The following is a 17,214-nucleotide window of genomic DNA, read 5'->3' as shown; positions in this document are numbered from 1 at the left end:
GTAGGAGTCCATTGTTAAAAAAAAAAATCCCCATTTTATGGCTATTGCAATGTCTTTTGACTGTTTAATTTCTGCTGCTCAACTGCTCTCATTGTCTTCCCATGATTGCTGTGTGTAGAGGGCTCTGGGTAGTGAAAGGTGAAAGCAGGAAGTGTGTTTATGTCAGGTTGAGGAAGTGAAAGTGGAGCAGCCAGCCCAGCCAATAGGGATGCAGGATTGGAGCTTATTGTGAGACAGGATAATTGCTCTATACGGTCTACTGAGTGGAAAATAATCTGAATTTATCTGAAGGCATGTGGCTGCAACTTGAAAGGAAATGGAACCAAAGCATCAGTGTTATATTATATGACCAGATCTGACATAGGAATCTATATGACCTCACCAATAGAAGGGGAAAAAACAACTTCCTCTATCTATGGCAGTTCCTCAGTACTATTAAACCACATGAAGAAAAAGCATGCTCTAACTGAGTGGGGTTTTGCCTGTGCAGTAGCTGCTGCTGTATTCATTGCCTGCAGCTGCCTTCTAGTTCAGTCCTGTCCAGAGTTAAGACCTCTCTGCACCCATCAAGCCCAGCTCAAAGCTGAATGAATGCTTTTAAATACCCAAGATACTCTCCTATTCCTTTTTCCTCACTTCACGCCTCTCTTTTGATTCCTTTTTTTCCCATGATATTCCACTCAATCAAAAAAACATCTGCTTCTCTGTATTCCCTCACCCTGTCTTACTCTGTTCGTCTATCTGTGCCTCTCTATTTCTTCCTCCTCAATTAAGATAAGACATCTGACTTGATTAATAGATACAGGCAGGGGGCTTTACAGAGGAAAAAGGTAAGGCTGGGCGGTCATACTGAAGTGTCCCTCTTTCTGCAAGCATATCTGTACCTCTCTCAAAGCCCACATGGTGTTACCAAAAGGTTGTAAAGCTGCTAGTATTGCACTACTCCGTTTATTTGTGTTCATGGTTCCGATTTGATGTCTGACCATTAGAACAGATCTGAACCAGGAGCTCCATTTCACATCTAAATAATTCAGATGCTTAATGATATATAATCATTATGGTGAATGACTATTCCAGAACAGAACCTGTGATTATCTCCAAGCCCTCTAATAATACCACTGCAGAGCCTATTGATTCCTGGGAATGGCCTGATCACAGACCCCCAGCCTGCCTCCCGCAAACAGTGTGTTATTTGCTGACAGTTGGAGGCAGGAAAAGCAGCTCATGAGGCTGTGATCTAGCCGCAGGGGTGAATATGGTGGACAAGTGACACATGTGGTAAAAATGGAGAAGTATTACCATATGTAGGTTCATCAACCCTGCATCGTATGTGCTATTGTATCTATTCTGCTGCTGTATTCCCCCTTAGTAAGGCCTTGACAATATCTGAGGTCATTTAGAAAAGGGCTTAACGACACAGTAAACATTTATTGTGTATGGCAGCAAGCAGTCTTTGGTAAATGAAGGAGCAGTTGTTGTGTACAAGAGTTAGTGTCGGTTTTAAAAAAATAAAGCAATGAAAGTGCCTTCCGCTTCCCATAAAATTCAGCCAGTTGTATGAATTCTTTCTTTATTGGCCCTTTTTATTTACTGCTGTTAGTATTGTAAAGTTTTGATTTCACCAGATGGGAAATCACAACTGCACAATGATTTAATAGGCCTATGAAACAGAGGGCCCACTTCCATAATGTGTTTGAACTCTTGGGAAAGCTCTCGGTTGTCTTTGAAGTTCCCAGCTTCTGTTTCGTCATCACATTCTCTAAGAGTTAATTACAGGCTCCGTGCTGCGCTATGGAGCTCAATCACTGGAAAACACAAAGTTTTGATTCTGGAGTGCATGCGGCCATGAGTCTTATGATAAGTTGCTTTGACTCTAAGTAACAGAGGAGAATGTGAGGCTCATTGTGCCATGTGCCTTTCACTCAGTTCTGCTCTTGATCCTTTTGGCGAAGAGAGAAATGCCCGAATGTGTGTATTTGCATGTGTTGCTCTTTTGTGTATGTGCCTTCATTGTTGTGCATTCAGACAGCCTCACCACACGTAAACCGTTTTGGAGGGTTCATGACCAGCATTCAGTTTTGAGAGTACATTGGCCTTGTTTCATATGTAGTTTGAGTCCCTGTGCTTGTTGTCTTGTTTTCACAACTGCAACTTCAACTTCATTAGAGTAACTTGTCAAGCAAAAAAACACCAAACATTTGCTTTTCCAGTTTAGAAGTCATGACAGTTTACTGATTTTCTCTGTTTTATGCCTTTGTAAACTGTATATATTTGTTGTTTGGGGGAAAAAAAACAATGCTTAAAAGGTTCTGAAACTTAATAAGCTAAATTGATGAATTGAAATAAAAAATGTTATTAATAACACAATCCATTTCACACAAGAGTATGTCACATAATAAACCTGAGTACATACATACATTTGATAATAAATTCTGATCATGAGACATTGTTCAAGGTCTGTTGAAGACGTTACCCAACTTATTGTTTTCTTGAGATAATTTTCTATTCAGTTTATTCTGTGCTTATTGAAAGTCAAGAGCTGTGAATCAGTGTGGAAGCACAACATTACCATCACTTTGTATTAAGTCCAAGATGTCATTTGACACTCTAATATCGTTGCAACAAACATGCATCCTACTAGCAGCTTCAACCTTACACCCTTGAATCACTTTATCACCCAGCAGACCCTCTCAGTAACTGGCCATGACATTGTCCATGATGAGACATACAACACTTGAAATATTATTTACAATTTTTTAATCAGATGGAAAAAAAACCCTCTTGCATAAAAAACTGCTTAATTATAACAAAATGTAAATTAATTCTTTTCCTTCTCAGACAGGCACGGATTTCTGTAATGTGCAGTGTGCCTGAAGTAAATGTATCCCTTCAGCAGTGATGAAAAGATACCCAGGTGTCTATAGAGACACAATGCTGTGTGACAGTGTGATTTTGAAAGCCTTTAGGTGATACAAGCGCAAATGATGCACCTTGAGGAAAACATGTTGGTATCCTTTTTTCTCAACCAATGCTTTGCTTTCACTCTATTACATGTCGTCACCTGCCCTGGTAAAGTAGATATACTGAGAGATTAGTGGTACTGTGTCACTCTCTCACACAGCTTATCCTTGCATCAGCTCCATGCCACCGTAATATCATGCAAAGGGCCACCGAGCGCTTCAGATCTATCTCCCAGTCTGATAGGAGGCATTTGCAATTCCATAGTTCTGTATCACTGCTCAGATCAAGCAAAGGGAGGGCTTGCAGGGATGAGGTGAGGGAGCAAGGAGTGGTACACTATTCCCCGAGAAATAAGACAGGAGAACATGATTGCTTGTTCTCAGCTGCCTCTCTAGCTTTGCTACTCAAAAAGAGGGATTTGTCTGTGTTTGTGCAATGAGATATTAACAAGATGCCGCTGCTGCTGAATGTATGATCTCTTTGTGTGTCGGGTGAAATCTCCTGTGAGTGAGGTGGGGAGTGAGGAAAGTGCAGATGACAGAGGAATTAGATTGTGAAAATAGAAGCATGGTTCACACACGAATAAGCATAAATGAGACATGCAAAAGCAGCACAACCTGAACAAGGAGCTCTGGACTAGCTTTTAATTGTGCCTTTGTATGTTTAATATTTCATATCGATGGTATACTAAATACTAAATCAACTTCTCATTGGCCTCTGACTCAGACTCACATGCAATATTAAAAATATATATACTTTACTTACTTACTATAATCTGTGACCCCTAATACAGTAGTGAGTGAGGCCCTGGGTGCTGGCTAGAAAGACCTGTATCTCTGAAAGATAGTGATAATAAACATATAGGATGACAATGGCGTTATGGTTGGTTTAGGAGTAGATATACAGTAAGGCTGTGGAGAAATGTCCAGTGATGGACCTTTACCCACAATTACTTGGGTATTTCCAACTTAAGCTACTTTATACTCCAACTCTTTTTACTCTTCTACATCTGTTTGACAGCTTCTTTTTGCCTTGTGACTCCTTACAAAAGATTGTGTTTAGTTAGGAAAAGATTAAAGAAAAGTAAGAAAATATATAGACATAAATTAAATTTCTTTTAAATTTCCAACCCCTTTTATCATTTCACTTTTACTTTTAAAACTACATACGTACATTTTGCTGATAATACTCCTGTATTCTTACTTAAGTAAGGTTTAAATAAGATTTTTAGATTGTAGTATTGGTACTTTTACATAAGTAAAGGATCTGAGTACTTGTTCCACCACTAGAACTGCTTTAGCTTCACATCAGTATTACTGACACCAGCTTATCGAGAAGTCTAAACTTTTGTGATGGCAGCAAAGAGCCATAGCACAGGAGCGAGGGGTCAAAAAACGGCTCTGTCTGTACTTCACAGTCAGAGGCAGAGAGATAGATCTTTGTTTGGCCTGCTATGAAAAGCTCGTCTGTCTTCTGCCTCTGATGTTCTCAGGCTTAAGGCCAAGTCAGTGACAGAAGGAGCCTTTGCACAGCGCTGTGCCCTCTGCCAGAGAGCTACAGAGAGGCTGCTCTACGTTGTTACATTGAAAAACAGCAGGGAAAGTAAACCTCTCGCCCCTCATCTCCAGCAGGGCGGAGAGGTCACTATCTCAGGGGAGTTTAGTTTTTCCAGCTGTTGACACTAATTGGAGTGGTTAGAAAAATGTTTTCATGGAACAAAAAGCTTATAGGTGTATTTTTAATCAGAGAACGCCACTGAAAACTCAACAATGCTGGAGTAGGTTTAGGTAATATGGGCTGTGATGTTTTTCATTTTAACTATAATTTGGTGTGATAGCACATAAACAGCACATATTTATGTTAGTTCCTGGGGCTTAGTGCAATGTCATCTTTCTCCTTACTCTTACTCTTACTTACGACATATGTTTGATTAATGTTAGACTAAATTAAGCATACAATATATGCTTTTCCTCACTTGGTCTAACACATGTGGCCTAGCAATAACCTGAGGGGAAATGTCCCAGTATCAGTAATGGCATTGATCGCATCAGGCTGCCATTGTTCATGCTGAAGAGGTGATACACTGCCATCTTGTGGTATGCAGCTCTTAATGCTGTGGTGCATGTTGGTTCTCTCCTACCTTATCTCTTTCTTTGTTACTCGCTCTCTTTTTCTGACGTGTTTGAAGTGGGCTGAAGTCTCAAGAGAGGAGATGGGACCCCTGCAGAGCAGCTCGGCTGAGGACAAAATAATGCTTCCTACTGTTAGGCACAGACAGTTCCACCAGTGCTGTTGTTCCTACATATTGTGCAGACACATACTAAAACACTGCAAAAAGAACATACAGTTTTTCTTGTTAAAGCTTGATAAGATCCAAGGAAGTTAGCCATCCTAAGAAGAAGAAAAACAGAATGCACTTTGATGGGAATAAAGTGCTGCATCAGTTTTGAGAAGTTCAAGTGTACAAAACTTGCTGTTTTGTGACCTCCAGCAGTTGTATATCTCTGTTATCTGTCTTTATATCAGCTAAGGCAACTCAGCGTCTCAGAGACTGACAGCCAATTCCACTAGAAACAAGCTATGTCAGGAAATTCTGTGATTTTCAATTCCAGCTGAGCAACTCTTTAAGTGTTTTGACCTGTTCACTAAACTAATTGTGCTGCATCTTGCAATTATTTTCAACATGGATTAATCTACTGATTTATTATTCTCAGATTTTTTTTCTTCATACCACTGCTCAATAGGGAAGAATTAATACAGTTTTACTGATTTCCAAAATGAAATGTATTTTATATTGTAGTAGGAATGTTCTTGCTAACATGGATGGGATATCAGTTGAGCACGTCTAGTGTATAATCACCACAATTGAACCAGTGTTACTGAAAGAAAAACTGACAGTTTAAAAGAAACTCTGAAACTCACTGAAAAAAGACAGACATGAAGACAGACATGAACAAAAAATTTAAAGATTGTCACTGAAACACATCAGAATACAAAAAAACATCAAAGTAAAATGAAATCATTTTTAATGTTTGAGTTTGGGTTGAGATGTGTTGAATTTTTCAGTGGAACTTGTTTTTGTGCCATTTCCAATACAAGTGTTTCAATGCCAATCTTTCCTTTTTTCAGTTCGGGTTTTGTTTTCAATGCCAGATTTTATTTTCAGTGCCAAAATGTAATGTCACTATTCTAGCCCCATAAAAATACGAATCATTGTGTTTTTGTTACCTTAGAATGATCTGTTTTAATCTACAGAGGGGACTGGTCTTTTTCTACGGGGTCTGATATGTTGAACTGCCAGGTTTCTACAGTTGCTCAGAACAAGATAGATAGGGCCCTTCACGTTTTTCACAAGTTTTGTGGGGACTATAGTTTCTCCTACATGCTTGGAATGGGAAGGTGAGGCAGTTATCTGCAGCTACCTGGCTAGATGCCACTAAATCCTACACACTGGACCTTCAAATTAGATTATTTACTGTCTGTGGTCTGTGCTTTGCTTGTGTCTTGTGTGCTGCCAGGCTGGAAAGCCTTCTGCACACAGTCTTGCACACAATCCTACGGCTATAGTCCAGCAGCCCACATCATACACCAAGGCCAGCTTGATTCATAGGGGCCATATGGTGACAGAGGAGAGCAGGGAGGTTGGTACAAGAAGGCCAACGTATGCAATATTTCTGCATCTAAAAGGGTACACAGCTACATTTCTTCATGTGTGAAGGGCCAGGCTAGACCGGAAAAGAAAATGTCATTTTAAACATTAACCTCAGCCCTTGTAATTGTGTGTGTGCTTGTGTTTGTTCTGAATGTGTGTGCACGTGAGGAGGCATTACAGCCTGAGCTTTTGTGTTGAAAAGGGTATTGCTGAAACCATGAATTTAAGGCTGTTTGTCAATTTGAAAGAGCATCTTGCTCACCGCTCTGCTCCTCTGTCTGTGTGTGTGCCATGACTACTAACACTCTGCTTGGGGGGTTGCAGATACACACTCGGTGTTGAACAGAATGGAACACACCGTTGCCCCTGTCAGAGCCCCTCCCCCTGCAACCTTTTGCCACTCGTGCATGCATGTGTCTATGCACACAACGAACAGAGCTACAGTAGGTAACATTACAGGTCCTATTAACAGGTCTTAAAGTGTAAATGCCCGCTAGTTAGACGAAGAAGAATCTCTAGTACATCCAACAATCGAAATTGTTGAATTGAAATGCCAATTGTGTTAACCTCAGAGCTTTGTCTAAAATGGCTAAAAGTTTGTTCTTAGAAGAAAGGTATGAGGGTGTGTCTTGAAACTTAAACAGGCTGGGTAGATTTCAGTACACCGCATACATTGTATTCACCTGGGAAGCATGAGCACACAGTCAATTTCATGACAGTCTGAAACAGTAGTTGTTGAAAACTCTTGCTTTGAAAATGTGGATTAAAAAGTGTGTGTTTTGGAGAAATTTTGGAGTTCCAAATTATACAGGGTCTCCACTCTGCACACCGAGGTGTACACAAGTTTGCTAAAACAGGCACACATATGCACACTCAAACACTCATACACAAATGGCTCAGTGACGACAGGCGCATGTCAGAGCTGGAGGGGATCAGCACTTGTGCTCGATAATTAGAACGTACACAGCCAGTGTAATTACAGTGAGATGACACACATATACAATTAGCCACTACACAAGTTCATTAACAAAAAGACAAAGGTCTAACAGTACTAGTCACCTTGGTGTTAATACTCGATACATCAACAGCGCTGTGTGCCATCGAGTCTGCCCAGGATGAAACGCATCCTCCCCTGGAGACTGTGAGCCATCAGCCCAGGTTCTGTCTCTCAACTGTATGTGTGTGTGTGTGTGTGTGTGTGTGTGTGTGTGTGTGTGTGTGTGTGTGTGTGTGTGTGTGTGTGTGTGGCTTTATAAAGTCCTGATGAGAGCTTGTCTCCATAGACACTCACCTGCCTGCCTACCATCCTGCTATGGATTCTGTTACCTGAAGGTGTTAACAACAGTACCATCTATTTTATAAAAGAAAAGAAGCCACAATGTACTGTACACAATCTACAGTTTCTGCTCATTTTGACCCATTTTGCATTTTGCATTAAGATGGAATCTTAAATAATTTCTGCTTAATATTTCACACTTCCTTTCTGGTTTTGGCATCACTTGTACATGATGCAATATCTGTGCAAGCCACATAGTTTCCACATAGTTTCTATTTGACTTACTTTGTGTGTCTGACAATATAAAGTCCAGAACTGTAGAAACTCCTCTACCAAATCACTTCTTTTTGTAATTATTATTCGTGAAATCTTCATTTGCTTCCATTATCTCATCTCTGTCTTAGTTCTGTGGTGTTTATTTTTCTGCAGACATAATAATAATAAACCAGAGCTATGCAGCATCTTTACCTGTTTGCACCATTCCTCATTAGACTGGAAAGCCTCATCTGTTTTGAAAGACACTATAGAGAAAAGTGCATTGATTCCAGAAGAGAAAGATGGAGAGGGAGGGTAGGGGGGGTGAGTATGTGAGAAGAAAAGAAATGGGAAAAGAGAGAAAGACAGAAGGAGAAGAGAGAGGGAGTGAAAACAAAATGGGAGGGAGGGGAGAGAAGGCATGATAATGAGCCCTACCTCTGACACATCCTCCTGTTTCTATGGAGACCAAGGAGCCAATCGTGTGGCCCTGCTGAGGACTGTACTACTCAGAGCAGATAAGAGGGTGGAGAGAGGCTTACGCAGATGCTTCTGTGTTTATGAGAGGCAGTAAAATCTCCCAGTTGCTCTCCTGCAGGTTGGGTCCTTTTGCTTTTTATTTACGAGTGGCAGCCTCTCCAGGCACTGGCACCGATGAAGAATTACCCACCATCCACCTTTTGAAACAGAGGCTTCTCATCAGTGCTTAACAGACAGCTCATATAACTTCTGGGCTCTATGACATCCCCCCCCAGCCCTCCTACTCCTCCATCACCATCACCAGCCCCCCTACCAGCCGCCAGCCTCTTGGACGCTCCTTGTTACATCACACACACTGCTCTCTGGCAGCCGTGTTTGTGACTGGGAGGGAGAGGGAGAGTGAATGTGAGTGAGCCTGTGTGCGCACGCCATCCCACCGTCGAGTCCCATTGACCAGCATACAGGATGGACAAACCAAGCGTGTGGCGCGCCGTGGTGAGCAGCACGGACCCCAGGCGAACACGAGACCCCGGGTCCCACTCAAGCAGACCGGGATCCGCAATGGGTTACCGGCTCTACGACATGTGAGTAGCATGTTCTCTGTGAATGCTGTCAGATAGGCAGACAGTCTGGCTTGCCTGCCTGGGCGGCACTGGTGTAGCTCCCATTCATGGAGACAGCAGTCGAGTGGGTGGTGGAGGAAAACACGGTGTCTACCTCTCTCCAGTGTCTATGCTGAGTCACCTATGGCATCCAGACCTTGCTCTGTCCTCTCATGTTCCCTTCCTGTGCTCTTAGTAAACAACGTCTCTCTCCTGGGGAGGGGCGGTGAGGTGGAACATGCGTCTGTTTGTGTGAATGAAAAGCTTTTGCCCAGATGAATAAATGCCATGTGTCTTCATACAAAGTGATAAAACCTGAGTGTTATTTTGTATTAGTGAACCCACTATTATGACTAAAATCACAACAGAGTCATGTGAGCGATGGTTTTAGAGCCTCGGGTGGCTGGGAAAATGACTCATTTCTGGATGATGCTGTGACAGCTCTTCCTGGGCACATGAGTTCTTTGCAGCTTCTGCTGTATATTTGTGGGTGTGAGTGTGTTCTCGTGTGTGATTGGTACAATGCGTATGTGTGTGTGTGCCATTGCCAGAGAGTGTGCGTGTGTGTGTTTGTGTGTGTGTGTGTGTGTGTGTGTGTGTGTGTGTGTGTGTGTGTGTGTGTGTGTGTGTGTGTGTAAAATGCGGCTGGGTCTGAGCTGTTATTTTTGGGATGGTGATGAGTCCTACAGTCTGTGTGTGGAAATCTTGCATCTCTACTTCAGTAAATCATGTGTCAGTTCTGCTCGGATGAAAGGTAGACAAAATTAAATTGTGTTGCTTTTTTGGAATCATGTCAGGGTTTGTATTTGGTTCTGTTTTTCTGCACACATTCTACCATTGCCTAGTACTCAGCACTGTCAGTATTTAGCTGAATAAGCATTCTGCTATCTTGTTTCTCTGCAGAGGCACATTTATGTTTGTTTTCTTTGCTGTAGTATGTGTAGCATCAATTTGGACCCTCTAATTTACAACCCTGTAACCATGTATGTGAAAACTAGAATTTTTTACACATGTACTTACCAGCTGGTGCATAACGTTGAGCTGAATCACCCTGGCATGTCATGATCTAATACCATACATGGGGATCAGTCATCTTAATGATTATGAGACCTTCATGGGTCTCCACTGAGTCCTTCACAGGCAATCTGCCCCTGCCATGCACTAGCTTAAATCTCTGTCTTGTTTTCATGTGTGCGGCACACATTAATGCATGAATGCATTCCTTAGATTCTCAAGTTCCTTTGGTGTACCAGTAATTATAATTTTATTACATGCTTAATTCTGCTTTTATTGTTGCATAATAGGCAGTTGAACATATTTGTCTGTCTGTGGTCCTGAGATAGTGGTTGATCTCTTTCCTTCCAGCTTTAGTCCAAAGAAAGCTTTAACCACAGAAAGTCATGTGACCAAGCTGAGGGGCAGAGCTCAGGGAGGTGAAAGTGTGGTGCAAATCGATGGCTGTATGAAACATTTGCTGTTGCTGTTTAAGGACAGAGCGGATGTGCCACAGATTGACAGTGTAATGTATTGGTTTGACTGTCTGTCGAAACAGAATCTTACAGTCTTACAGTTTCTGGCCACTACTCCTTTAATGAGGAGCTGGAGCTGGATGAGTCTGTTCTGTTGTAAATGTCATTTCATCATCGCTGGCAGGCCCCAGTCCCTCTGGAATTCTAATGCTGTGCCTGTAACATTGGAAGGCCAAGAGGAGGATATCCTGGGTTTAGCCAAAGGCTTTCTTGGCCTTTAAGGATACTACACTTCACTGCTCTGGCCTAAATGGATGTAGAGGTCGCCTTGGGTAGAATACTATGAGTGGATTTTTTTTGTTTAGCACAGTCGAACAAACATGTATACCCTGAAAATGTATACTCTGCATGCTCAGGCGAGTTGAATAAAGAACAACTGAGGCAATAAGTAATCAAACCAGGTTTGTTAATGGGCTGTCATGTGCTAAGCCAGAATTTAGGATTTACGACTGGTTGTCATACAGTTTACTGGTGCAGGAAAGTGTACAGCTGGACCACACAGCAGGGAGGGCTTCTGTATGTTCACGCTGCTCATGTTGTATTTTGTAAAATAGTACAAATAATCAAATGCAGCAGCTCCTGAGTTGTTTTTTTATATGAGGGGTAATGACATGGATCTAGAGGCTACTAATGTTGGTTAGGTACAGACCCCAACAAATATCATATCATCATGATTTTAGTATTTTTCAGTGAAAATGAAAATTGTGATGCAAAAATGATTACTAATCACCCTAATTGCTGCCTAGCTTTGTTGTTCAGTAGTTGTTACCCTGGCTTGTGCATGAAAAAAAGGAATAATCTTTCTAACAATATGCTAATATTTGTAATTCTAGATCATGAAAGATATGTACAGTATTGAAGTAGAGTCGTGCACGTCTTTTATCAAAACCAAATGCTTGCTAATCCTATTGTCTGTGACATACAGAAGGTTTGATCTTTGTGCATGGATTATATTCTGGGATTCATAATCGCTTTCCTGTGCTCAGCACGCTGAATATATAACATTGCATGGACAAGGTGGCTCATAAACATCAATGGGCTTTACCCTTCATTGAGATAATTTCATGCATTCTCAGAGGGCATTCATGCCATAAAGCCGTTACAGGAGGAATGCCCATTTCCCATTATTGGCTGAGAGATTCTTAATGCGATGCCCCTGTTCAAGTGACGCCAGTGCTGATGAAAAATAGAGTGCGTCACCAGAGCTGTAAGGCACTGACAGCACATTCCTCTACTTTAAGCTTCAGCCTTTGACAGCAGAGTGTGCTGGGTCTGCAGACTGAGACAGTGCACAAAGACAACTGCCAGCATAGCTCTGAATATGCCTAAGCAACTGTAAGATGCATGCCACTATTGCATTAGACAACAACTCCATACAATGCATTGCCAGCACATGGGCACAGAACATGCTGTCAGTTCATATAGCATCAGTGAATGGGGGCATAATGTTACAGAGCTGGACATGAGTCACTAGTTAAAGCAGGGATACATGCTATATGTATGTACAGGCCTGCCTTCATAATAACCCTTTGATTTTACACTTGTCTGATAGCTACAATGACTGTCTACTGTAATAAATGACTACATTCATTGTGTAAAGTGGACATGATTATAGCCATTAAAGCGCAGCTATTATTACTTCAGTCACTATACAAGGGCTGTATAGCTTATATATTGATCAACTGTGTGATCTCTTTTTAGTGGTTTGACAGATTGCAGGAAATTCACACCTTAAGATTTCCTCACCTGCTCCATCAGTAATGTTTTGACAGAACAGACCAGAACAGAACACAACACAACTGAACACAGTAACAGAATAAATCATGAATACATGTGAATGGATCATAGATGGGTCAAAAATCACTTCACTGAGGTGTTTTGACAGCGCAGATGTAAAGAGAGCTCCATCGGTATGTCCAGTCAAGCAGCGTACTGCCGTACTGTACTAAACTCTACCCTACTGTACTCGATGCTGCAGTAGCATTTTGGCTTTTTCCAAAATAGCACAAACTTGGCTCAGACTGAGCTCGGTCAGCTCAAAGACATTTGCACACTAAAACGTCCGCAGCTGGACATGTGGGCTGGCACTGAGTTTTCAGTGGCTGAGTTTGCAGCTGGAGCTGTTAGCCATGTGTAAGGATTACCAAACCAATGGGAGCTGTTGGGCTCTCAGGGGCACATCTCAGTGAGTTTCAGTTTCCTCAGGGGAGTAGCTAGTCCTGATGCATCCGTGGTTTGAAACAGCCCATAATAAGCCCCTGCCTTTGCCAATGGCAACATCAGAAGCGACAGCACAGAGGAGAGTTGGGATGCATCAGAAAAGGATGCATCTCCAGAACATTTTGTTCCTCTGGCAAAAATAAAAACAGATATGAGGATATGTTTATCAGCAACAATGTTATATAATAACAACCATACCAAGATATCACTGAGCATGTCATCTTGCATATTGATTCCTATTTCCATGGTTTTCTGTTCACAGTTTCATAATTGAAAAAAAGCTTTGAGCCATTTCTACTGAGTGCATACTGACTGACTCATGCTTATACAACATGTTCTTTCTATACAGGTTTTTTACTCTCATGACTCTGGAATTTCTGTGCATGCATTTTGTACTTCACACAAGACATGCTAATCCTATCAAGGATTTAAAACGCTGAATCATAGTGATGTGTTAACACATTGGCTCAGTTACAAGCCTGCGCACATCATTCAACGAACCATATCATTTATATGATTATTAAAGAACATTCACCTCCTCTCTTTCATACAAGACTTAAATGTTGTCATTTTCTCAAATGCAGCCTGCTGCATTAGATGTGTGCGCTCGGCTGGTGGTCATGTGTCTAAGTGTACCCTCTTTGACAGGGAAGACAGTACTCCTCATCAGTTCTGTTGCCCGTCCTCAGGTTATGAAAGGCCTTCACGTTAACTGGCAGAGACTGAAGACTATGGGATTCACCTCCAACCAGCCATAGAGGATTTTTCCCCCCCCTTTTTTGCTCTCTTTTTCCTCAGCTCGCTGTTTGTCTGTGCCTGTGCTTTCAGCTTTAATTCAAAGCCAAAGCTGTAGGAGTGTGTCTGCAGTTATTATGGATCTCTCCCCTGCTCATCCTCCTTGTGTCTTTCTCTCTCTCTTACTGGTTTCTCTTCCTTCTTCTTCTTTTCTCCTCTGTCCCTTTTTTCCTCTCCACCTATGTTCTTTATCGCAAATTTTAGGCCTGGGGTTAAACAGCTGTTTTGTAGAATCTGTGCGACGCAAGGGCTTGTGCTCATGCAAACTGTGCCGTAACTTTCATGTAAAGATTCTCTCCCCAGAGCACCCCTGTAGATATGATATGAAATGCTATTATCTGCCCTGTAGCATAACTAACATGCTAGTCAGACACTCTCTAGCTTCTGTGCCTCCTTCTTAGCCAGTAATGGTATCTCCCTGCTCACTGCAGGAATTTTGTTTTTATCCCAAATAGAAGAGGAAGCAAAACTGTGTGAAAACACCAGTGAAGCCCATATGCAGAGAGTTCTTACAGTATAAATCATCATTGTAAATCATTCTCATGTTCAGTTTTAAACTGCATTTTCCATGCAGTCGTCATAAACTGTGTTTAATGATCTAAAAATGAATGTTGTTTTTGTGTAGGGATGTTCAAGTTGGCCACTAGAGAGCTGAGGTCTGCCATTTATTGAATGCTTCTCTGATGCGGTATAAATAAGACATAAATGAATTTCCATGATGCATTGTGTTGATGTACTCTGAGTGAATCAGCATGCCTGTCAGACTCCTCATTCCTCCGATCACATCAGCTCATTGGTTCCCAAGCTTTGAAAGCATAAAATGATACTCCCATCTTCCACCAGGGGGTGAACTTTTCTAACACATCCTTTCAGACAGGCTGTCCTTTACACACAAGGATAATTAATATGAGCTCAGGTTCCTCTGTATATGATAACTCCTAGTTATCATGATGTTTTTATCATGGATTTTTCGTTCAACATACCTTTTACCTTGTGCCAGCTTACTCTGTCATCTATGATGTTGATTATATCTCAATTATATCTGAACAAAGGTTCAGGGTTAGGCTTTAGGCTATTGTCCAATCAGGTTTTTTTGTGGGTAGGATGGCCACCCTGCAAACAAGTTGATCTTAAGGTCCACTCAACTGTCATCATCTTTAATGTCTGTATAATCTTTTACATCCTTCCTCCAGGCTCTTATGTGTTGTTTCTCCAGTGTATTGCACAAGCTGAGCAGGACACTCTATCCACTACTTTTCATTCAGCTTCCTGTTTCACCCTTTCTCACATACTGTTGACCGGAGGATTTTCTGCACTAGGCTTATTGACTGCACATCTCCAGCTCAGAGCAGATCATGGTGAAATCTTTAGGGCAGCTTATCAGTGATTGACTGGGTCAGTGGCAGGGAGAAGAGGGGTCCTTGCAGTGTAATGCTTAATATCAGCCCACATCAGTGTACTACAGTATGATGCACCAGGAGCAATGTGGAGAGAATAAGAGCTTGTCACAAGGCTTTTCACATGAGGTCATTCATTTAGATTGATTACTGAGTAGATATGATTGTCTGTCTTTTATAGCCTTTTGATCTCTGAAACAGTGGAGCTTCATATTGATCCACCTGCAGTAAAATGATTTTAGTCAGGAAGGAAGGAAATATCCGCCATATTTTTTCATTCGTACCATACTTTTTGCACAAATATTGACATATAAACACATGCTTTTGTTAGCTTTATGTGACCCATTTCATAATCAACCTTGAATCTGACCTCTGCAGACACGCACTGACATTGGTTTTCAAGGTTAATACTGACATCACAGGTGGAAAAGAGAATTCATAAGGAGTAGTCTAGATCTGCTCAATTGGAAAAGTATGTGAGATAACTTCTGTTGTGATTTGGCACTATAAAAATACAATTGAATTGAATTGAATTGAATCTAAATTAAAGGTGACTTGGCAAGTCCTGGTTGCCTTGCAGTCTGAGACACTTAACAAATTGGTCAAGCACGTTTGTTTCATGTTAGCCTCCTTCCTCACATATTTCCTGTCGCTTTCCACGCTTACATGTTTAAAAAATGGTAGTAATCTGTCACTGGATACACCGCACCCCTGTCAAACACTGACATATGCTGAAGGCCTATATGTTAACTCACAGCCAACAAAACGTTTAAGCAGACACACACACACACACACACACACACACACACACACACAGACCACTTCACCACACATATGGACATGCCAGTGCATACCATGTTGAGCAATCTATCCATTTTCTTATTAAATCATATCCCGTTGTGCTTGTAAACACACATACTAAGCTCTCCATCCGACAAAAACAAATAATAGCCTGTCATGTGTGCTTGAATCAAAGCCATCTGTGTTTTGTGCCAGTTAGTGCTGCAATAATTGCTCTTTTTTGCCTTTGACAGACTCTAGTATGTTCTGCTCACAGAAACAGTGGGGTTTCCACCCACACTTCCCACTGAAGGCAACTTCACATTACAAACTAAAAGGGTTCTCCATCTGGTATGACCCACATGAGTAAATCATCACGAACAGCCATAATGTGCTTTTGGAAACAGTGAGAATTTTTTTTTAAGTGCAGTCACTTACCTTTTAACTACGGCCTCAGCTGTAGTTGGGTGGGTTTTATCCCCAGTATTAGCCTCTATCTCTAAATATTATCTGATAATCAGCTCTAAAAAAGCTCTAAACTGTCTTTACTTCCCCAGAAATGACATGTAACCACTGAAATTCAGAGTACAGAAATTTACAGAAGATAACCACACTTGTTATGTAGAGAAAACGTGAAATTTCAATTCGCTGAAAACCATCTTTTATCAAGGCAAATTGAGATGAAGAGCACAGATAAAAGGCTCTGTCAGTGTGTGGTCATTTTCTGTGAGATGTGTGTAAATCAGGAGGCCTGAGTTGTGACAAAAGGCTGATGAATGGTAGATTAATGAATTCCTTAGTATCCCTGCTGTTCACACAGACTCTCAGTATAGCCTTTGTGCTGCTCTGGCCTTTCTATATATTGGCTTGGGAAAACAGAAGAAACCTATATTGTGCCAGGAGGTGTGTGAAAAGAGTCATGTGGAGATGACTTGTCAGACGAAACAGATCTAACTATACCAATTAGTGTGTTAATATGTAAATATGCACACACATAATGCATGTTTGCATATTTGTGTGTTTGTGTTTGTATATACAACTCTACTTGTCTAAATATGTGGTATTTCCAGTGTTTGTGTGTGTGTGTGTGTGTGTGTGTGTGTGTGTGTGTGTGTGTGTGTGTGTGTGTGTGTGTGTGTGTGTGTGTGTGTGTGTGTGTGTGTGCGCGTGTGTGTGCGTGGACACTGACAGTGGCTGAATAATGATGAGAGGCCCTTCCACACCCCTTTCCCATGACTGCTGGGACTGGGTGGCACTGCAGTGTGGC

General features: G+C 41.5%; 1 protein-coding gene across 4 annotated transcripts in view; it reads left to right on the top strand.

Moving 5' to 3' along the window:
* LOC127377773 (IQ motif and SEC7 domain-containing protein 1) overlaps nucleotides 1-17,214 on the top strand; it is an 88,735-nt gene that overhangs the window by 26,327 nt on the left and 45,194 nt on the right. Inside the window, exon 1 of one of the 4 annotated variants that reach the window (XM_051425957.1) lies at nucleotides 8,957-9,208. The exons of the other annotated variants lie outside the window; for them this stretch is intronic. Coding sequence (XP_051281917.1) covers nucleotides 9,090-9,208 — 119 coding nt within the window. The 5' untranslated portion in view covers nucleotides 8,957-9,089. Of the gene's footprint in view, nucleotides 1-8,956; nucleotides 9,209-17,214 lie in introns of those variants that run through there. 4 annotated transcript variants of the gene reach the window in all.

The sequence above is a fragment of the Dicentrarchus labrax genome, unplaced genomic scaffold, assembly GCF_905237075.1.
Source record: "Dicentrarchus labrax unplaced genomic scaffold, dlabrax2021, whole genome shotgun sequence".
In the NCBI taxonomy this organism is placed as follows: Eukaryota; Metazoa; Chordata; class Actinopteri; family Moronidae; genus Dicentrarchus; species Dicentrarchus labrax.
This window is presented reverse-complemented; position numbering and strand designations above follow the sequence as displayed.